The following is a 24,254-nucleotide window of genomic DNA, read 5'->3' as shown; positions in this document are numbered from 1 at the left end:
TTTGAAAACTGAAAAACTTCTTTGTTTTTCCCTCTTCCCTTTTTCTTCTTTTTTTCCCTTTTTTTTATGCCAGGCAGAGAAAGTGTGTGTGTGTGTGTGTAGGAGGGGAATAAACCAGAATTGTTTTTTGTTTTAATTTTTGTTGGAAAAGGTGACAAATTCTGGAAAAAAATAAAATTCTGCCAGAAGTTTTATCATGTTTGAACTTTTTCATGGAAAATATATTGCATTTTTCACCAGCTCTACCAGTCAAAGCACCATCTGCATGTACTATATTTGTTACAGTTAATCTATGTAGGGATTTATTAATAACTTGGGTTGGGATTTTCAAAGGCGCATAAGGGAAGTAGTCGCACAAATCACATTGACTTTCATTATGAGAGCTTGCTGACGTACCTCTACATTATTGGACCAGCTTCTGTTTGTGAGAGAGACAAGCTTTCGAGCTACACAGGAGCTGTTCTTCAGGTCTGGAAGAACAACACTGCATAGCTCTCATTGTTCACTACTTCCACCTTTCATTTAAAAAAAAAATAAAAAATTAAAGTCTCTAGCAGTCATTTTATGAAGATCTATCTACACAAGTGCTTCCTGAAATGGAGTGATTGAGAAGGACTAGCTGGAAGGATGGGGAACAAATTAAGATGTGTAGGCAGTGTACAGATGCAACTGGTTTCATTTTTCTTAAAGTAGCATTGCCAACATGAAGTGCTCAAAATTTGAGAGTCAAGCCCTTCCAAATCATCATCATTTATTACAAAATCCTAAAATTAAAAAAAATACTAATTTTTGGATGCTTTTATTTGCCTTCTGTTTTTTGAGCTTAGAGTACTTGTGTCATGCTTTCAAGCTTTAGTCTGCAACCATGAAAGCTAGAAACTTAAATACATTTGCATAAATTTGAGATGATACTAATGTACACAGCTACAAATGAGGATTAGTAGTCCAATATGAGGCCACAGTTTCCTATCCTGAGATTATGTGTAGGAAGAGGACCAGCAGCAAAACAATACTGAGCATTTTTACTTACCTTATATAATCCACATAGTCATAACCGATCAAGAATTCATCCAAGTTAATGGAGATACTTATAATACGTAAGACTTAATATTCTCCAGTGCAGTGTCTTACTCTGTAAGTATTAGACTAAAGATATTTTAAGTATGGTACCAAACCCCATAAGCATGACCCTTGCTAGGAGTCAACAGAGTAAGGTAAAGAGAGATTTGAAAAATCATTTTGAAGATTTAATACAAGTTAATAAATGGTGTTTCCATTTTCAGGGGAAAAAAGCTGTGTTCTTTGCATGAAATCACATTCGTGTATTCATGATTGATTAATAAAAATATTATTTAAAAGACTTAATTTGGCCACTACAGAACCCACATCAACAGCCAATAAGACAGACCTCAGAATGACTGAGACTCTTCGACAAGTGATCTACAAGCCACATATCTTCCTCAAATCCCATTTTATCAAAGAGGGATTAGTCACTTGGATTTAACAGAAACCTTTTCTGTAACAATGACAAAATAACAGGAGTACTTGTGGTACCTTAGAGACTCACAAATTTATTAGAGCATAAGCTTTCGTGGGCTACAGATCACTTCATCGGGTGCATAGAATGGAACATATAGTAAGAAGATATATATATATATATATACACATACATACATAGAAGTGGAATTTGCCATACAAACTGGAAGAGGCTAATTAGTTAAGATGAGCTATTATCAGCAGAAGAAAAAAACTTTTGTAGTGATAAGATGGCCCATTTAGACAGTTGACAAGAAGGTTTGAGGATACTTAATTTAGGGAAATAGATTCAATATGTGTAATAACCCAGCCACTCCCAGTCTCTATGCAAACCCAAGTTAATGGTATCTAGTTTGCATATTAATACAAACTGAGCAGTTTCTCATTGGAGTCTGTTTTTGAAGCTTTTCTGTTGCAAAATTGCCACCCTTAAATCTTTTACTGAGTGGCCAGAGAGGTTGAAGTGTTCTCCTACCCATTTTTAAATGCTATGATTCCTGATGTCAGATTTGTGTCCATTTATTCTTTTGCGTAGAGACTGTCGGGTTTGGCCAATGTACATGGCAGAGGGGCATTGCTGGCACATGATGGCATATATCACCTTGGTATGACAAAATAACCACTCTAACTAGCAAGTGCAGCTGTTCTAGGCTAGTAACCACACTTTATGTAAGTGTTTTGTCATTTCATAACATGTCCTTGTTTGACTGAAAAATCCAGCTTTTCCTGTATTTTGCTTAATACTGGAATGCTCAGAATAAGCCTGGAATTTGTTAATACATCACACTACCACATTTGTAAATGAAGATGACTTGAGCAAACCTGCATTTCGCTAGAATTATTTGTGCATATATGGATCCTGAAAAGTCTAGTACTGGAATAGAAATACTTCACATGTAGTTTGAAGTGTGATTTTAAAATGCCACCTGCCAATGCACATATGTCTTTCCTGTGTTTTCTGTTGTGTGCCTTGTTCACTGACATAAGCAAGCTACTGTTGGGACTTTGGGGCCAATGTATCAGGGGAAACCGCATTGTGCATGCAGTTGGGAGACAGGAGGTCTGGATTTATTGCTGTAACTGCTACTGACTTGCTAGTGACTTTGGGCAAGTTGCTTAGAGCTTGTCTACATAGTGCGACAGTGCACACCAGAGGTGTATAAATTGTAGCGTGCTTAAGTGTTACACTCTAACTGACTCGGCACTCCCTGCTAAAGTGCTCTAAAAGGTTCCTAGTGAGTGTTATTGTAGTACTGTTTCAAGCAGGATTACTTTGCCACACCATGTAGACAAGCCTGTTAATTCTTTGTGCTTCAGTTTGCTCATCTGAAAGCAGGGGATATTATTCACAAATCTCTGTAAAATACTCTGAGCCCTATGGAAGGAAAAGTACTACAAAAACCCTACGTTGTTATCCTTATCGTTTGTGTAAGAGCAACATGCATTTCTATTCTGCCTCATACGATATCCACAAAATTGCCAGCTAAGGACCCAGTCATGCAAATCTTGACTTTTGGGTGTAGTTGATGACACTAAGTGTACATCTACACTGCCATAAAAACCCACAGCACTGAGTCTCAGAGCCCTGGACAGCTGGTTCAGGGTCACGGGGCTCAGGCTTCAGGGCTAGAAATAGTAATGTAGACATTTGGGCTTGGGCTGGAGCTTGGGCTCTGAGACCCTCGATGTGGGCCTGATTCCTTGAGGACCTAGGGGTTACAGTGGACGAGAAGCTGGATATGAGTCAACAGTGTGCCCTTGTTGCCAAGAAGGCCAATGGCATTTTGGGATGTATAAGTAGGGGCATTGCCAGCAGATCGAGGGACGTGATCGTTCCCCTCTATTCGACACTGGTGTGGCCTCATCTGGAGTACTGTGTCCAGTTTTGGGCCCCACACTACAAGAAGGATGTGGATAAATTGGAAAGAGTCCAGCGGAGGGCAATAAAAATGATTAGGGGACTGGAACACATGAGTTATGAGGAGAAGCTGAGGGAACTGGGGATGTTTAGTCTACGGAAGAGAAGAATGAGGGGGGATTTGATAGCTGCTTTCAACTACCTGAAAGGGGGTTCCAAAGAGGATGGCTCTAGACTGTTCTCAGTGGTAGCAGATGACAGAACGAGGAGTAATGGTCTCAAGTTGCAGTGGGGGAGATTTAGGTTGGATATTAGGAAAAACTTTTTCACTAGGAGGGTGGTGAAACACTGGAATGCGTTACCTAGGGAGGTGGTGGAATCTCCTTCCTTAGAAGTTTTTAAGGTCAGGCTTGACAAAGCCCCGGCTGGGATGATTTAATTGACCTGCTTTGAGCAGGGGGTTGGACTAGATGACCTGCTGAGGTCCCTTCCAACCCTGATATTCTATGATTCTATGAATGTCTACACTGCAATTTTACAGCCCTGTGAGCCCAAGTCAGCTGAGCCTGGCCAGCAGCAGCCATGCCAAGGGTCTTTGATTGCAGTGTAAACATACCTAGGGGGTTAAGATTAGTAGGGTCCGGCCTTAAGTTTTGATTCAGGAAACCTGTATGGGTGGTTATGGCTGTTGAAAATGCAGAGAGCAGAAATAACACAAGTTGACTTTCATATACCAGCTGGTACTCCTGGTTAGGCATTTGAATTTGTTTTGTAAATTGCACAGTTTAACAGAGGAATCACTGAAGGAAAATAAATATTGAAGAGAAAGAGATGTTGTGTTCCAGAATCAACTTTTTGACCATAGCTACGTTTTAAATAGCCCAGGAGCTAACCCTGCTCAATTGCTCTTTCCTCTTAGTAGCTCCTAATCAGTTGCCTACTGTATGTTGGATTGAGATTCACTTACTCATCACATGGGTCTAACAAATCTTTATTAAGGCAAAACACTCAGCAAGTGGTGATTAGAGTGACCGGATGTCCCGATTTTATAGGAACGGTCCCGATATTTGAGGCTTTTTCTTATATAGAAGCCTGTTACCCCCCACCCCTTGCTCCGATTTTTCACACTTGCTGTCTGGTCACCCTAGTGGTGATCAGTTACTTCCAAGTGAGGAGCTCGTAAGGATGATCTCATCACAGTTGCCTTCAGCACCGGACAATACAGCTTCAACCCCCTTTCGTTACACAGATATATTTCTAACTTTTTTTTTGGTATCTTTTCTTATACATATGTATTAGTCTCTGATTTCCGTATCAACTCTCCTCCTGTCAGTACAGGTTTAGTTTTAGTTCAGATGGGTCTTTTCTAGCTTTTTTAGTTACTTTGTCTTGTCTTTTTTCTTTTTCTCACAAATGTGATTACTCTGCAATTTCTGACACATGCGCAGCACTAAGCATGATTGCTCTGCAATGTTGTGCACGTGCGCACTTGTAGTTATGCTCATGCTGCTAAATATTATCAGAGCCGACTCTTAAAATTCACAGCAGGCTTCTAACAGGCCCAAGTGTGCCTTTGCTCCCAACACCCTACATTATTTTTTCTGAAGTAAAATTGAACCTGAATTGTTCTATCAACACTACCACCCACTTTGTGAACTGTCCCTTCTATGTCAATACATTCCCGTCTCTTAACAATTGTAAGTGTGGCTTAAATTGTGTAAAATAAGTTGAAGGTTCTTTCTGTGTGACTGTTTCCATTACATTTGAGTCAATTTCTGTTCTAGTCATTGATATACATCCAGTAGGATGTGATTTATTCTGCCTCGTAAATTTACCCTGGCCAATTTGGAGAAAGTGTGAATCCCTAAATCTTTTTAGCTCTGATTCTGTTCTTATCTCCATTAACATCAGTGACATTTCTCCTGATTTACGTTGGTGTACGTGAAAAGCCTGGCAATTGCTTAAGTATTAATCTGATCTTAATTCTGCTAAGCAGTATTTTAAATGTATTACATTGGTCTCTGTGGCTCAACCAATTAATATGGCCAAAAATGAAGGCAGACGTTAGTTTTCCATTACATCTTCATTGACACTTTCAGTAGATGCACATGCTCTTTTGTGAACCAAGGCAACAAATTAATTCATTTTTGAAGGGGGAATGTTTACGTCACTTTCTGTAACTTGTCTTAGCCATCATGTAACATATCTATTGTCTTGTTCCTTTAAGTTCTGTACTTGAAACATGCCTTATTATTTACCTTACCATTGTGCCCAGTCTTCCTTTCACTATCTCCTCTTGCTGCTTTCTTTCCGTTAAAGGTTTATATGAACTTGATTACTGCCAAACCTTTTACAGATTGAAATAATACTTTTTTTATTGTCTCTATTTGTAGCCTTCAATGTTTAGACCTCATTGATTTTTCACTGTTCTACCATCATGTCAAAATTATGTCTGCGATTGAACTTCTCTCTGTGCTTAGGCTCAGCACAAAGACTGGGCACCATTTAGTTGGTGGATGGTCTTTGTGTGGGCTCTGAGCACAAGGAGTGAATTTCATTATAGGTGCATATGCCCTAGTTCCTCTTGTTTTCTTTGTCATGCTTTTTTGTAGCATAAACAGGAACCTGAGAATGATCCTCTGACTGACCTACTTATGTACATACTCAGCTACGGATGTAATAGTCAGGCTTCTTCAGAAGTAACTCCAATAAATGATCACCCTCTGGAGGGTTGGGTTTTGTTTTGTTTTTTGTCTTTTACTAGAGATTATTTCAGTCTACCTTCTTCAGTTATAACTTGCATCAGCATGAGCCCTGTTTTGTTGTTGGATGCTCAATTGTGACAGGTGGAGGAGGAATTATTTTCTTATCTAGGAAATGTAGAAATCAGGCTTAAAAACAACCAAACCACTAAAAAACTTTTTTGGGGGATTTGTTTAAAACATGATTCTGCTGCTATTGAAGTCGTCTCTCAATGACTTCAGTGTCTGAGAATCAGATGCTTGTGGATAGACATTGCTCTGCCTGTAAATGGGTTGGTGCTTTTATTTTTAGGACAGTATGAATTGATCATATCAGATGATCCACTGAATATCTTGTTGGCTCAAAATGTTACGTCAAAACAAGTCACAGGCACAAAATTCCACTCTCCTGCTGCACCTTTTTTCGGACAGCCAAGTCCCCATTAAGTTTTGAATTATTTTAAAATGTTCCTTATCAATCAATCAATTAATGGGATTGCTTTGGATACTTGCTTGAACTTGCATCACCAATACCCCATTTCACATCCCTCTGTTCTCTTATCAAGCCTTGTATATTGTCACAAGGTGGTACTATAAAGCTTAGAGTTGACAGAGGCAAGAACTGTTGCTAATATTGCACCAAAACCAAGCAAGATTCTACAGTGCAATGCATTAATTTAAAAAACCAGTGCACTGAAAACATTTCTGTTTTTGTTCAGGATTTTGACCAGTCTTTGTTTTACGATTTTGCATGTATTGTACCGTCTTAGGAGAGAAGCATGAAGTAATCCTTATGAGTATTATGGTGCACTATCCCACAGCAAACACTTGCCCAGCTAGTGCAAACTGAAGCATAATATATTACATCGTAGAAAATGTTACTGAATAAACTATGTAGACCCAGATTTTCAAAAATGCTCAGCACTCTGTTGTTCTTAGCAGGTGCTGCTGAATACTGAGCATGTTAGAAAATCTGGCCTCTTAGGTGTCTTAATAGGCACTGAGGTTTCTTGCGAATTCTGGCCTGCAAGTGCATAGAGTGGTGATATTTTTGAAGTGAAAAACAAGAAATTTTTAATACTATTATAACTTCCCCACTAGGTGAGAAGGGGAGATTGTAAGAAAATCTTTCCTCCATCAGTGTGGCTATGTTTGAGTAGTCTGTCTTCAAGTGTTTTACAGTATTTTAGAATTATTTCAAAAAAATCGAAGGCTTTGTAATAATATATGCATATGAGAGACTTAAGCACCCTCCTGCCCATAACTCACCCTGTCCATCAGTGGCTCCTATGTTTGCAGGGCTTGTGTATAGTGTAGCCTGGGAAAACATTTTTCATTGTTCAGAAGAAAAAAGATTCTGCAGCATTGATTTGTTAGTGTTTACAGAACATTTTGAATATGGTCCGAATAACCCACAAATGGTGATCCTAAAGGCATTCTGCAACAGCTGTTTACTTGACAGGAGTCTGGGGTATGTCTCTGGAGTGGGGTGGGAATATATATGGGGCTTTTCCATTGCTTTGATTTATTGCCTGGTGAGTTACTTTGTTACCTGTATATGAATATTTAATGCTGGGTGGTCCTGTTATTGTAGGTTTTATTAATTGACATGGCACTTAGATCTCTTTGTGTGGTTGTTTTTAATGTTGTTTGGCTCTAAATATAAATAAACATATGAAGTGCACGATAACTCTAACACTCAGTACTTATCTGGTTAGAACTGTTACCACCTCTTGTGATTTTATTGTGAATCTTGTAGTATTTGGTGGATTTTTTTTTCTTAATGGTCTAGACCTTGGGTTCATGAGAATACAAAAGAATTTTGGCTTTCATTTTTAAATTACAGTAAGTTTCTAGCCCTCCTGGTTTCAGAGATAAGCTTGAAAACATGAACCCTAAAGGTTCAAAAGCCAGAAGGCAAACAAAAAGAACTCCAAATATATTGTTTTAAAAATCTCTTTGTGTTTAAGCCAATCTCACGATATTGGGTGGCCGGGGGGAGGCCTGACTCAAGACTTTTGGATGCTTGGGCTTGGCAATACCAGACTAGACTGTGCCAGACTTCTCTATTTTGAGCCAATAACTTACTGATGAACAGTTTATGAAAGCCTGCATATATCTGGATTACCTTTGTGGAGAAAGAAAAGGAGTACTTGTGGCACCTTAGAGCCACAAGTACTCCTTTTCTTTTTGCAAATACAGACTAACACGGCTGTTACTCTGAAACCTGTCTTTGTGGAGAAAGGGCATTCTATCTATAATGTCCTTGTGAACTGTTCCATTCCTTTCTCAAAAGTATTATTTTTAGAGCCTTGTGCTGTGTTGTTCAATCAAATTGCATTACAAAGGCTGATGTCCAGAACGATTTGAATTATGTCAGCATAACAGTAAAGCAGCAAACATTTCAAAAAGGGCCTAATTGAGGACAATGTTTTCCCTCATGCATAACTGTCTATCCAGGGTTGGAAGGAAGAGAGGTACAGATGAGATACAAATTACATTCACTATATCTGTGAAAAAGAATACCGAGAAAAGGATAGTTTCTGTACAATGCTTGATGGAGAAAAATATAGCATGTAAGGTGTGGATTGTTAAAGAGAAATGCCTCATTCAGAACTTTTCGTTCTTTGCTGGTTGAGTCCCATCTTTCTAATATGAGAAACTGGTAGAAAATCAAATATTAGCTAAAGCTTAATGACATTTTGGCATTCCATATTTTATAGCTGTGCAATCTTTGCTGTTTTACAGGATGGTGAAAAACGCACCCCGCTTCATGTTGCAGCTTTTCTGGGAGATGCAGAGATCATTGAGCTCCTCATTTTGTCAGGTAATGTGAAGTCTGAATTAGTCATCAACAGAGAAGCCAATGTTACAAACTACAGTGAGTGCCCAAGGGAGGCATCTTTAACTTATGCAGGTTAAATCCGGGCCCTGTCCATCTCTGTGTTCCAAGGAGCATTATGCTGTTTGCAGGATCAGAGAACCAGTTTAAATTGCTTGCTATAGTTACATAACATGTACTCTGAGAATAACAAAATGAACCAAAACTACAAATTGTTACCAACTTGCAGTGGGTTAAAACTATTTATTATTTGCGGATTCAGAAAACAAGTTTAGCACATGCTTAAGACCGTCCCTATTTAGTGAGGGACTTACGTGTTAACTCCTGATGTCTCCAGTGGGATTTAATCACATGCTTAAGTTTTTTGCTGCATAATGATAGATGTATCCTTATACGTAGATATAGTGTATGATGGGTGATTCAGCAGGGGAATGTCAAATCTCTCCTTGCATTGTTGTGCAATGTAAAGACTGAGACAGGGTATCGAGCACTGGACTGTGAATTTTCATCCCAGTGGTTGACACTGCCTACTTCTGTGACCTCAGACAAGACACTTAACCCTTCTCTGTATTGATTTCCAATTTGCAATGGAATAAAATACTCACCTACCTTTGTAGAGGCAATGTGATAAATAATTGGTTGTGCTTCAATACGATTTTGAAAATGAAAAGCACGATTGATAGTTGTCAAAATAAAAGGTAGAGTTGGCACCTCACAAGAAGAGTAGAAGGTTCATGGCTAACTCCTCGATGTGCCTGCAAATGTCCAAAGGTCATGTGTTTCTAAACCAGCTTGTTAAGAGTAGGGCTTATTGCACTACAGTAGCCTAATTGAGGGTGAGGAAGAAGATACAAGTTGAAAGAGTAAGGAGCACATATTAAAAATATAACTGTGTTGTAACAGGAAATAAATGCATCAACATCCTTGATGTGGTAAGAATTGAGTGCAGGCATATATCTGATCGTCAAGCTCTTGAGATTCTGTAGCATTAAACAGCTACTGTTATGTGATATGTAGTCTAGAGATTGAGGCACATTATTGCATATATACCCACACTGTATTATAAAAAGTAATAATTTAATTGCTAATTTGCCTTCTGAAGGGCAAATCTCAGATGAAGGTTTGGTTGTTCAGATGAGCAAATTTGGATGCTTACGTTGAATCTCTCTAGTCAAGAATTTGGGCTTTAAATCTCACAATAAAAAGCTCTGCTGCAAACTTCCCAGCGCTTTTGCTGTTCCGGCAGGGAAGGAAATCTCTCGGGAATATAGCATTTCTACTGGTGACCAAATGCAGGAGGTGACGAGATTACCAAAAACTAGAAGTGGGGGTTGGAAACCTAGTTGAACTTATTACAACCTGGAAAAAAAAAATGTTGTTTTAGTTTGGGGCCAGAGTGCAAAATGGCTAAGATTTTATCTGAGTGTGGTTTGCCAGACGATAGCTTGCTTCCTCCAACTGAACGGAATATGGCAATATGGCATCAGACCATTGTTGTTGTAATTGAGTCTAGCTCTCTGCATCTGACTGCTGTTACTAAGCTAAAACAATAAAACTATTTTCAGATCAGATTCATGTGATGAATACAGGATCAGTTCTGTGATGGATAAATGACTTGGCAATATCAAAGTTTGTAACAATAAACTGCAGCTTAATCAAACACCACTGCATTAGCCTGTGAGTGGTATTTTATGGAATAAGCAATATCTGTCAAGATTCGTACTGACATTTACAGCATCTGCTCGAAGTTCCTATTCTGGCTTAATTGATGCACCAGTTATCAGTGATATGTACATCTTTAAAGCAACAGTAGCTGTAACAAAGCTCTTCCATTTAAATTTTGATGTTGCTGTTCTCCTCCCAGATGTTTGTTGTACAAACAGCTTGTAAGCGGAGTTTGTTGTCCAAAAATACGGTTGGAGAAAGCAAAAAAGGGATTAAACTAAATGAGAAAGTTTATGCACGTTCCATCTGTCCATCATATATTTAGAAACCATGGGTTAGCCAATTGCTTAGTCAAGGAACTTTAACTTGTGAGACTTACATTTTCACATGTGATCATCCAGTTATGTCATTGATCCCAGCAGAAAGACGCGAGTGAATATTATTACATTGACAGACTATGATTGGATGGTTTCTCCAATACATTAGACACAAACATGCCTCTCTTCAACAGGCGGTAAAGATTAATTACCTTCATTTTGACATGTGGTAATACAGCATGTAGCCATTGTCACATCTTGTTATCATGAATTGTCAGCATGTGAGCCGGATGCAGAGGCATTATCTTTTCAAGGATTGCAAATAGCAGCACAAGGAAGATCTGTATGAATAAAGAGATGAGGTAGCTCTGACCCGTATCTCCCAAGAATTCCTGTAGCATCTCTAGTGCATTAGCTCGTGAAGATGTGGCCTTGCTGTGGAAAATACATTTCATTTCTTGATTTCCAGTGTGTTCCTTATGTGGGAAAGAGTATCTCCATGCTCTTCTAGGCAATGTGAATTCAAATAAGTTACTAGCCAGACCTCATCCATTGGCTCTAGTATTTGTCTGGAGGATAGGATAAAATGCAGATGATGCACCCAGCTCTGTGAAATATCCAACTGGGGGTTAAACAAAGAGAAACTAGCTCATAATTTAAGGTTTTAATGATTAGCCTTCATGCCAGCAGGGGTTCAGTTTGATTTGACTTATTGGAGCACTACTAACACTGATACTTACATTCCCAGGGCTTGAGTCAGAGCTAATTCTGTATGTGGTATGTTCTACCTGTTCATCTCATTTTATCTCTGAAGTATCATTATTCATGACACACCAATACTTGTACCCACTTGGAAGAGAAAAGGTCTTTGTAAATTTCTGTGACGTACTGATCTGCCAGGGCTAGCCAAGCCAGAGCTTAGATCACAACAGCAATGTTTTCCCCTCGTTTCTCTTCTGCCTTCAGCACAACTCAATTTGTAAAATACTTCACAAAAGATTAATCTGATGATCCCATTTAGCACTCTAAAAAGTGTACCTCTAATGCCTGACTTCAAAATCAGAGGACAGGCAGTATATTTAAAGAATAAAAGCATGGACTATTTACGGTCAGATTTGAACCACAATATTCTGAGCATGACAAGAAGCCAAGGAAAGTATCAGCCCCTTGCATTTCAGGCGGGACTCAGGAGAGACATTCAGTGAAATATGCTCATACTGAGATTTGTAGTGCGTGAACTGGTGGCAGCACAAATAAATGTCGCCTCTAATGAATAAAGCTTGTGCCCGAGTGCACCGAGAAATACCAGAAATGGCATTCTAGATAACCATTAGAATAGGAGTGGATTTAGAATACATGGAAGATGTGGGGCCAGATCCTCAGTGGGTATAAATCAGCTGAGGATCTGGCCTGTAAGATCCTGGGGAAGTGTATTGTGAGTTTGTTTCATGTGCATTAAAACACATAGATCTGAGATTTAGATGTTACTGCCTTCTTCATGCCCTTTCCACAGAATAGGAAGTGCAGTCAGGTAGTAACCATCTGTTAGATTTATTTTGACAACCTGTAACCACTCCCAATCACGGACGTGCATGGAGAGCTGTCCAGACAAATAGAAACACAAGAGAGGAAATGTATTCCAGTGCAATTCATGGCTTCAGTGAGGTGGCACTGGTGTACAAAAGAGCAGAAATCTGATGTCCAGTCTCTGCCCTGAGGGGCTTGCTGTCTAAGGACTCTGTCAAACCTTTATGGCAGAACCACATGCAGTGTCATTAAGGCACTAAACATGGAGCCATGCTGCCCCGACAAAACTTCAGGAGGCACTGAACTTCCTGCCAGGCAAGGGGGGTGTAGCCATGACCACTGCTTACAAGGATGCAGCAGGCCCTCTTCTCCACATGGCTCTGCTGGTCAAGGCCTTTCATCCTCTCTGCTCCTTTTTGGTGAACCTCTACTCCTGTGCAGTCCTTGGACTCAAATGCTGCAGTTAGAATCATAGGACTGGAAGGGAGCTCGAGAGGTCATCTAATCCAGTCCCCTGCACTCATGGCAGGACTAATTATCTAGACCATTCCTGACAGGTGTTTGTCTAACCTGATCTTAAAGATCTCCAATGATGGAGATTCCACAACCTCCGTAGGCACTTAACCACCCTGACAGTTAGGAAGTTTTTCCTAATGTCCAACCTAAACTTCCCTTGCTGCAATTTAAGCCTGTTGCTTCTTGTCCCATCTTCAGAGGTTAAGAAAAACAATTTTTCTTCCTCCTCCTTGTAGCAACCTTTTACATACTTGAAAACTGTTATCACATCCCCTTTTAGTCTTCTCTTTTCAGGACTAAACCCAGTTTTTTCAATCTTCCCTCATAGGTCATGTTTTCTAGACCTTTAATCATTTTTGTTGCTCTTCTCTGGACTCTCTCCAATTTGTCCACATCCTTCCTGAAATGTGGCGCCCAGAACTGGACACTCCAGTTGAGGTCACCTTAGTCCCGGATAATTGGGTACCATGGGTGAGACTGTCACTCCTGCTTCAGCTCATTTGCACTGGGTAAAAAGGCCAGAGCTATGTAAAGGGGGCTCTAAAATCCTTGTCTCCAGCCAGGGGAGAATTCCTTCAGTGCAGAGACTGAGGAGGACAGGTAAAAAGCTGCCTTCTGAGGATCCCCCACTTAGAAAATACCCAGCTAAGAGCCCAGATTAACTTTGCAGTGAAGACAGACCTACGGTTAGGTATACGTTTTCAAAAGTATTCACTGACTTGAGGGTCCCTTTGTCTTTGGGTACCCTAATTGAACACAGAGGGCCTGGATGTCAGAGGTTGACTTAAATGGGCAGTGTAGGTGTTCAGCACCAGAAAAGCATTGCCTAGGTGTTAAAGGTTGGCACCCAAAAACAGAGAGCATTTTTGAAAAAGTAGGCCTTCCCCTCTGTGTGACTCTGTTTTACCTTCTATACAATGTCCCATTTCCCCATCTTTAAGGAATGTGGAGAGTCTTTCTTAATAGTATTGAAAAGTACTTCGAGATCCTTGGATGGAAGCTGATGCTTAAAAGCACGACACCATATATCCCAGGCATTTGGTTAAACCAAACAAGGCGTATTGAGTGAAACATTTGAAAAGACAAACGTTTACAAATGTATGGTAGACTAAACTAGCTATGAATGAGCCATTCCACTCTGTTAGGTAAACAACACATTGAAAAACATACAGAGGGAAAGGATGTGGAAAACAGCAGAGAGAGATAAGATTGAGAACGTGCAGCATAATTTGTGTGTGTGTGTTGTGATCGTTTTGCTTTTATCTTTTTCTTTGGGGGTTTTCTAGGCAGCTGCCTATTCAGCTTCTTGATGGGTGAGTGGATCAGTGAAAGGCTTAACCAGCTACTGAAAGAAACAATTTCCTGGGTTTTCTAATCATCATCTTCTCAGATGCCACTATAGTTGCTGAATATTGAGGAATGATAAAACTGCTTATCACATAATGCTATTTGTCCCATAAGCCTTTCTGCTTTGGTATCATCTGCTCATGGAAGTTCTTGAATGGGTGAAGATAAATCAGGAGAACCTCAGTTAAAAAAAATTGAACCACAGAATAAATCGCTTGAAAAGAAATATTTGATGCCAGTCATTGGGATTTAGACCAGGCAGTTTGCATCTGACAACTCTGACTTATCCAAAACAGTGTAACACAAGGTACATTGGAATCCTAGATTAAAAGCTCCTTGAGGCAGAGACTGTCTTATGTTATGTGTTTGCACAGTGCCTAGCACATTGGGGCCCTGATCTATAACGGAGGACTATAGGCACCACTGCAATGTAAATAATAATCCTGTTATGAAGATCAAATAGGGTAACACATCACTTCTGTTTTACTCATTGTATCAGCATTATCTGTAAATGTAAATCCATCATCAATGAACTTCTCAAATCAAACATCTAACTTACTAAACCAGACATGTTTTGTATGGGTATAAGTTCCATTAGATGTAAAACTCCCAGGCCAGTCAGATAGAGTATAACTGTAGGTCTCATATTGGCACTTTGACAAATTGTAATGTTATTTTTCTGAAGCCAGCTGATCTGGGAGGTTTGAAACCTTTTCCAACTTTTAAAACCTGAAAGGTAACCCAGAGAAATTGCTTCCACTCTGATCATTAGAACCAAATTCTCAATGACCATTACGAGTGAGGGGCAAACTTGTAAGCACCCATGAGCAGTGGGTTTTTGGAAAATACTTTTGGGGCTTTAGACCTTGAATGATCCACTACAATCAGGAGAAATTAAAACCAAAGTCCCTGTATTGGGTATATGAGCTCAAGTTCTAGTGCAAAATTAGGTTAAAACATCCTTTTTGTTAGTGAAGAATTTGAAGGCTCATTTGTGATATATGCAGGACGCTTATGCTTGTCTAACACTTATCCAATTGTTTCCAGGACAGATTTGCAGACAACTCTGCTAATTTGTAAAACGTTCTGCTTTCAAACAATAACAATATTTTAAAATAAAGTGCTCTCTTTATTTTCTCTGCTCCCTCCAGTGATGTCTCGTCGTTTGCCTGAGTGCCTCAATGGATTGCTTTAAAATATTACTTAAAACTAAATTTGTGTCCCCACATGGATGTGCAAGCTCACTTTCTTAGTGTGTGTGTGTTCTGTTGACCCATCCCACTCTAGCTGCCCCAAAACATCCTTGTTACCCCCTCCACTCAACAAGTGACCCAACAGTATTCAGCTGCCCAACCTTCCCCCGTTGCCCCTTTAAATAGTTCCCCAACACTTCCAACAAGCACTCCCAAGTTGAAGAATCCTCTTCCTCCTCCTGCTGGATGAGTGACTGTGGACTTGATCCTGAGGTGTTAAATGCTGTCTGCTCCAAAAGTTGAGAGGCTCAGCAGCTTGCAGGATCAGGTCCCAGATCCCTACCTCAGCTGCCCAGTCTCCTGACATCCCTTGCACATTTGCCTGGTCCTAGGAAGACCCGCTAATCTTTGATAGACAACCTAGGCCTCCTACCCCCACTTTACTGCTGAACCTTTCTCGTTTTTGAAAGTAAGGTAATTTTCTAAGAGTTAACAAAGTAGAAATAATCTGATGCTAGCAAGGTTGTGATAAATTCTGTGCATATCTATACGGCATAGCCCTTTGTTACCAAGAAACATATTAATATTATTGTTGTTGTTGTATTATTATTGTAGCTATTACATCAAAAGCATGTCAATAATCTGTACTTTTTATTTGCAGGGGCTCGTGTCAATGCCAAGGACAATATGTGGCTGACTCCTCTTCATCGGGCTGTCGCCTCAAGGAGCGAAGTGAGTAAGGTTTGATTACCCCAGCAGTTGCATGCAAACAATGAAAAAAATACCATTACCACAATAAAGTACAAATGGAGATGCAAAAAAGAAAGGGGGGAAAGGATTTTCTGATTGCAAAATCCTTTGGTCTTCACTAAAGCAAGAGTAATCAGCTACTGTCTGTGTGTCGTTCTTATTGTTAGCCTGCTGGATACTTGTGGTTTTCCACTCCTGTGTATCTGATTGTTTTCCCGAATATGATGCCTTATTTAAGTTACTGTAGTACATGACTTTTAGCCTACAATCAGTAGATAGAATGATCTTGACCAAAGTGGGAGATACTGTGCAGTGGTGCTGGTCTAATCACCTTAAAATGGTCAGACATAGTGGGGTTGGGGGAGGAGGTAAGCGGGAGGGATTGGAATGGGAGGGTGTGTCTCTAGTGATCAAACAGGCTTAATGTGTAGTTTGATTTGAATAACTGTGTTTAAAGGCATCCATAAAGCTTCCTTTTAATTCCCCTGATTCACCCATAAAATAGAGTTAAGTCCATATTTTTTCCATTTGGCAACAAGAAATCTTTCAGCATCTCACGGTAGTGTTTTTCATTGCTATCTCGAAAGAGGAGAGATAATAATTATCAGAGAGAATAACCCAAGCATGACTGAATTTTCAAGTATACCATCGTTCCGGGCTTCCATTTGTGGCCTCTTTGTGTATTTTTATCCTCTTAATATTAAGCTGACATGATGCACGCAACTGCAGACTGAATTGGCTGCTGAGGGGAGCATTTAACAGAGACATGAGCTGGCTGTCCTCCAGAAATTGATGGAATCACCTCCATAACAATCCCAGTGCTTGCCAAGCCTGGAGGCAGGAATCCTTAGCTCATTTCTGAACTCAAGCATTGCTTAGCTACTAGCTGAGCTTCCCAGCTGCTGGCTTCCAATGAAGCCCACTGAAAGAAATAGCTAATAGAATACGAATGCTGTAAAGGAGTGAAATACAAAAAAGCCACATTAAAAATAGAGGTCAGACATAAACCTTCAATAACAGCCACAATCTTTATAACCCAGTAATTACAACCGATATGGTTTAGCTGTTTTAGATACAGGTGAATTTTATCTGTTGTGACAGTCCTAGCTAAAAATGCATGTCTTACTGTGGCTTTGTGCCTGACCCTTAACCCCTTGCTGCTGAAAGCAAGTGAAGACCCTTTGCAGAGTTCCCGTTGAGCAGCTTTCTTTTCCATATTTCTGGTAATTCTACCACTCCAAAAGGAATAATATCACAGGTACAGTATGTGAGGGAGCAATAGAAAAAGTGAGCTGACGCCCATGTAAATTGGCTAATCTTAACTCAATGTATATATTTTTATAGAAATGTAATTTTCATATGTTCTTTTTCCTTTGCTAGTTCTTGTTCATGTGAAGGCCATTACTTTCTGAACATTTTGAATGACATTTAGCATCATAAGATGTTTTTTAAATGTGGCCGTTATTGGTATTGCTATATTTGTGAAAATAAATCATTGCACAGGCTATCTGACAAATTTCCAACATGAGTACCATAATACCAGGTCAATATCAGCCGTCCAGGGGGTTCTTGGGCCAAAAGTTGGCTGTTAGGCCTAATTATGTTTTGTCAAGTATCTGTGGGTTTAGTCCACTTTTAGAACAATCACCTGTAAGGCTAAGGTTTTATACAGAGAGAGTTGCTTATTCTGAAGCTTCCATTCAACACTGAGATTCTGTCTCTCTGAAACCATTTAGAGTCTGACAAAAACACATGCAAAAAATTTTGTATTGGATTTAAAACTCATTAAAACATAAAGTTGATTTCAGGGATTTAAATTGGTTATTTAAAAAACCACAAACCCTCAAATGTATCTGTACTGGCTACTTCATGTATGTATCAAATTTTAGCATTGTACAGTTAGAAGTGGTTGAGAGATTTCACTCTGATAATTGGATTATACTGCAAATGCTAAAAGAAATATAAATGCAGAGTCCTAAGCAGTACCATTGTACTAAATATACACATGGAAATTATGGTAAGATAAAGATCTATTTTACATCCTCAAAAGCCAGATAATTGAAAGTTGAGAGAAAAACACCTCCCTAAAGAATTGGAATAAAGTTTAGCTCCCAAGTGGAATGTAAGTGGAATACATATGTAGATGTAAATGAAAGTGTATATACACATTTTTAAATGGAATTAAAAAATTACTTGTCAAGTTTTTTATTTTTATTTTATTTGTACCTTCCAACACCTGTTTCTTTCTATCTCAAGAGTTAAATTTACGTTCATTTTTCCATTGACTTCAAGTAGAATTTTGGTCCCAAAGGTTTACAAAGTGAATTTTCTTTAAGTAACTTTAAAGTAATTGGCCTTTAGTAGTAATAATAATAATTAATAATAAAACCTCTATGAGAATAATAATGATGTATGATTATCAACACTTTAAGATAAGCAGTCTCACTTATTGTGTAAATTTGCTATACACCAATTTATGGGATTGCCATAGAAGATGAAATTGCTGAAATCAATAGAGGACAAAAGAGTTAAACTCTTACAGTAAATAGCTGTAGTGTCGATCCAGGCTGTGTGCGCTCTCCCAGGCACGTGATGTGTACATATATGATGTATTTGTTGTACATTAATAAAACTTTGCCTAGCCTTAACAGAAAACATTTCTGTATGTGAAAAACAGTACTGTAGTGCATAGGAATATGGGTGTATTCCTTTAAATGGTTGTGACTTATAGTTAGTAAATATGGTTATTTGGATCCCACTTGTTCCCTCACGTGGTTCCTTCATATTATGTTTGTGTAAAGAGCAAAAGAGACACAAAATACAATTTTTGAGAGTCCTCTTTTAAGACTATTTGTTTTGCCTAAGGGCAGTTGTTACTAAGAGCTGAGGTAGGGTGACCAGATGTCCCGATTTTATAGGGACAGTCCAGATATTTGGGGCTTTGTTTACATAGGTGCCTATTACTCCCCAGCCCCTGTCCTGATTTTTCATACTTGCTGTCCGGTCACCCTAAGCTGAGGAGAGCTGGTCGTAGCTTGTCCAACAGAATGTTTTTCTATTGGAAAATGCTGTTTTTCTGTTGGAAACATGTTATGGGAACAAACTGATTTTTGTCAAAATTTTCCATTGTGAAATTGTCAAAACATTTAGTTTTTGGTAAAGTAAAAATATTTCATTTTGACCATATCAAAAGGTTGTGTTGATAAGATTGAAATGTTTGTTCATGCTTTATTATTTCAACTATTATATTGTATTCTAAATTTTATAATATGAAGTCAGAATGAAATGTTTCAACCTTATCAAAATGAAATGTTTTGGGAATATTTCATTTCACAAAAAATGCCGTGATTTCTACATTTCTGCCTGACTCGTGATGAAATGAAATTTTGGAATTTCTTTCAGGATGAGATTTCCATTTTCCCATTAGTTCTAGAGCTGAGAGCATGCAGCAGGTCTGCAAATCAAGGAATTTATTTAGATGCCTGGCCTTATTTTCTGCCTAAATTTGTCTTTTAACTTCCAACTGCTGAAGCTGGAAACATTCAGATTAGAAATAAGGTGAAAACTTTAAATACTGAGGGTAATTAACCACTGGAATAATCTACATAAAGATGGGATGTATCCTCCATTACTTGAAGTCTTTAGATCAGGACTGGGCGTAGCTCAATCAGAAACTATGGGAATGATGCATGAATTGTTGAGCTTGTCTTCACTCCAGTTGTTAGCTGAACATAACATAAGAACGGCAATACTGGATCAGACCAAAGGGCCATTTAGCCCAGTATCCTGTCTTCTGACAGTGGCCAATGCCAGGTGCCCCAGGGGGAATGAACAGAACAGGTAGTCATCAAGTGATCCAATCCCTATCACCCATTCCCAGCTTCTGGCAAACAGAGGCTATGGATAACTGGAGCTATAACTCATGTGTTGCCCCTAACCCATACACACACACACACATCTCTAGCTTGAGTTAAGTTGCGCCTTAAACTCTAGCTAGTTATAGGCTGTCAGAGGTGGGTTGAAGCTTGAGTGCTGCTGATGCTCAAGCAAGTAATGCAGCGGGGATGCAGCATCTTGAGTTACAACTGATTAGCTGCTAATTCAATCATTCTATGTAGCTTGCATGTTGTTTCAGGGCGTGGATGCTAGCTCAAGTGGAGTAACTTGAGTTAATTGTTGCACTGAAGACATGGTGTGACATTTGATGACTTGTGTTATGCAGGAAGTCAAAGTAGCTTATCATAATGTTCCCTTTGGGTCTTAAAATCGATGAATTGAGGCACCCAAAGTTTTAATTAATTAGGGACCCCTTACTCCATGAGTAATGACTGCAGGATCAGGATCCATTTTTACAATATAAGGATTATTTACACAGCTGCTAGCCTCAAATTCTGTCTTCATCTCCAAAGAATTTAAGGGGCAGTAAATGCTCTGATTTTCAGAGGTCTGTAGCACCTACAAATCCCACTGAAGTCACTGAGGGTGCTCAGCGCTTCTGAAAGTCTGACCACATTTACTATGATACAATTATTAAATCTAACTTAAGGCATCATATATATGTGTAATACACGTGTGTTTGTGTATAATATGAATCTAAAATACGCAAATAATAGGCACGCTAATAAACTGCTTATTCTTCCTTTATCTAAAGTGATCCAATTGTGCAAATAATATGTGTGTCTAGAACTTTTTATAATACCTAGTTACATTTTGTATAAATGCTATTGTATAATTGTACTTTAACAAAAGTATGTAGTACCATTCTATATGTGTTTGACATGACAATGTGAGCTTTCTGGTCCTTTTGATATTTTTTAGGGCTAGATTATCCTTTGCTCAGGGTTGTAGCTAAAGGACCAAGGTGCACTGCCCCTGGCGTAGTCTCAGGGGGCATTCTGCCTGAGACACCCTTCTGAGGCACAGTTCCACTACTGCTCCCATGTTGTCCTGGAGGGGGAATAATCAGCCACAGTACCCCTCTCAATGCCCAGCCCTTCCAACTAACTTGCTTATGGTGGGAGATGGGAATGATGAGCATACAGTCTCCCTCTCCGTGTCTGCTGCCATGATACAGGCTGGTCTAATGCAGTCCTGTAGGGGTGACCCCACTACCACCCCGCATGGCTGAGTTAGATTCAGCCCCAACCCAGCCCATAGTGGTTATGATGTTTTTAAAATGTCTGTTTTATTTTTTAGAATTTCAGATGGGAGAAAACAAACCTCTCTGTTCAACTGTGAGATTTCTAAATATATTATCCCTCTCCGCCCACCTAAGTATGGGTGGTACATATTTCCTTGGTTAAGAGATGTGCAATGTCTCAAATGGAAAATATGTAGTTTAATTTTGTTGGTATATGCACTTAAATTATCACTTGTAAAAATGAAGTTTTATCTAAAAGTGACAAAAAGCCAAAGAAATTCTGTGTTCCAACTGAGACACTTGATGTAAACTCTGGTCACTGGAAAAGTAAAAGAGTGCTGACAGGCACTAAGGACATTAATGTCAGCTTAATCTGGGACTCTCACACGTTCTGAGCCTGAAATTTGTCGCCTGCACAATTAACTTGGATTTTTGTTCTCTCTGTCCTGTTATCACTGCTGCATATAGCAATTTTGTCTCAACCTTACTGTCCAAATAGTGCTTTATTTATTTTACAGATGAATTCATCATACACGATACTTACCCCATTTCAATCTCAGATACATTAAATACATTCATTTCTTCGAGTAGAACATGGCTATAATGTCTAGTGTTAAAGGTCAGTGGACCTATCTGGCACGGACCCAATCCTGCAGTTTTGCACACTCTAAAACCGAAAAGGAAAAGTTTGTGTAGGCTAGAAATGCAAGACTCTGCCTTAAATGATAACAAATATATATGAAGAAAGTTAAATGTATCACAATAAGATGACATGTAATACAAGGGCATTTGAATCAACAATTTCTCTCCCCTTCCCCGCCCCCCACCAGAATATTTTTGAATGACTGACTCTGGTTGTCTTTTCCCCTGCTCACATATGAGTTTTCTATGGCTACCAGTAACTCTCAAGAACCATTTTTTCCACACTTCACCATATGACGTGTAGAGAGATATGTTTATACATAGACATGCCCTATATTTATTTTAATAGCTTGTTTATAACTGTGCTTCCATTGCAGGAAGCAGTGCAAGTATTGATTAAGCATTCAGCGGATGTTAATGCTCGGGACAAGAACTGGCAGACACCGTTGCATGTAGCAGCTGCAAACAAAGCAGTGAAGTGCGCAGAAGTAATCATTCCAATGCTGAGCAGCGTCAATGTCTCTGACAGAGGGGGGCGGACAGCATTACACCATGCAGCTCTGAATGGCCACATTGAGGTAAGTGGCCGAGAAGCATTGTTGATATAATTTATTGATTTGTTGCACTGTTGTTTAATTCAAAATAAACGATGAGTTCATGTATCTCTGTATGACAAAGGTAGCTAGATATCCAACCTTCACTTATTAGAGACATTAGACCAACTTCTGCTCTCACTGGTGATACCTAACTGAAGCCAGTGGGCTGGTACCATTTGTAAATGCAAGCAACATTTGGTCCAATGTGTTATCCCGTAGTTAACTGCCTGTGCAATACAGAACCTATGGGCACAATGAACTATGCAAAAATGATTGAAGAAGCATTATTATCTCATAAGAGGAACACAAGCGTCTGGAATATGCACAAGTCAATCATTGTGCTTTTCTAATTAGCTTTCTAGAAAATTTGTTTCTGGTTTAAAAATAGACCATGCTACTTCCATTTACATTGCAGGGTTGTGGAGTAAGTTCCTCTACAGCAGATGTTCCCAAACTAGAGGGGTGTGGAATGTATTCTGGGGGTATGTGACAAGCTTTAGAAAAAAAACTTACTGCACACATTTTACCCACAGTAATGAATAGCTAGCTAAGCTAAGACCACACATCAGGTCTTCAGATGGTGCTGTGGAGTTGACTCTAGATGGTGCTGTGCATTTTGACAGATTTCTGTTGAGCTTGCGTAGCATGATACAAAGTCATTGCCATCTGTACGTTAACCCATTTGCTACGATGTGATGTGCACATTTAATTGTAAGCATCGACCACAATCAGTTTTGCTTTTTTGCTTTTATTACAATGGATTGTTGGCTTTGTCTCAATCAATGCCGTACTGTTTTTAGTATTTAGTGAGTCGCATGTTGATTTTTTAATCTGTATATGTACTTGTGTGTTGGTGGTGGGGGCATAAACTACTACAAACACAAAGCAGCGGGAGGTGCATTAAGATAAGTTCGAGAACCACTGCTCTTTAGTGTTCACTAAACCAGGGGTTCTCAATCTTTTTGGTTCAGAGTCCCCCCCTTTCCCTCCCCCCGCCAACATGATATAAAAACTCTATGGCCTACCTGTGCCACATTAACTGGTTTTCTGCATATAAAAGCCAGGGCCAGCCTTAGGGGGTAGCAAGCAGGGAAATTGCCAGGGCCCCCACGAAACTAAGTTGCTCAGGCTTTGGCTTCAGCCCCAGGTAGTTGGGCTCAGGACCCTGGACTTCAGCCCCATGCAGTGGGGCTTCGGCTTTCTGCCCTGGGCCCCAGCAAGTCTAACGCTGGCCCCGCTTGGAGGACCCCCTGAAATCTACTCGTACCCCCGCACAGGGCCCCGGACCCCTGGTTGAAAACCACTGCACTAAACAATGACACCCTTATAAATTGAAAGCCACTGTATTAAGGTCCTGATCCCAGCGCAGAGATCCATTGACATCAGGATGTAGGCCAGTGGTTCTCAGCCTGCAGGCTGCTTGCAGCCCAATCAGCACACAGCTGCGGCCCATGTGATATCCTCAGGGCCAGACAGGTAGTATATATAGTGTGTGGATGCAGCCCACGTAAGACATAGAGAGCTGCATATGTGGCCCACAATGGTAAATAGATTGAGAACCGCTAATCTAGGCCTACGTGTGGA

At 39.6% G+C, this 24,254-nt stretch overlaps 1 protein-coding gene across 13 annotated transcripts in view; it reads left to right on the top strand.

The window, feature by feature from the left end:
- The window catches only part of ANKRD44 (ankyrin repeat domain 44), a 206,699-nt gene that overhangs the window by 92,564 nt on the left and 89,881 nt on the right, over positions 1 to 24,254 (top strand). For all 13 annotated transcript variants that reach the window (XM_043525212.1, XM_043525215.1, XM_037912257.2 and 10 more), the window contains exons 3-5: positions 8,884 to 8,962; positions 16,204 to 16,274; positions 22,452 to 22,652. In XM_043525212.1, coding sequence (XP_043381147.1) covers positions 8,884 to 8,962; positions 16,204 to 16,274; positions 22,452 to 22,652 — 351 coding nt within the window. The remainder of the gene's footprint in view (positions 1 to 8,883; positions 8,963 to 16,203; positions 16,275 to 22,451; positions 22,653 to 24,254) is intronic.

This window comes from Chelonia mydas, chromosome 11 (assembly GCF_015237465.2).
Source record: "Chelonia mydas isolate rCheMyd1 chromosome 11, rCheMyd1.pri.v2, whole genome shotgun sequence".
NCBI classification, from domain to species: domain Eukaryota; kingdom Metazoa; phylum Chordata; order Testudines; family Cheloniidae; genus Chelonia; species Chelonia mydas.
The sequence above is the reverse complement of the archived record's forward strand: the minus strand, read 5'-3'. Positions and strand labels throughout refer to the sequence as shown.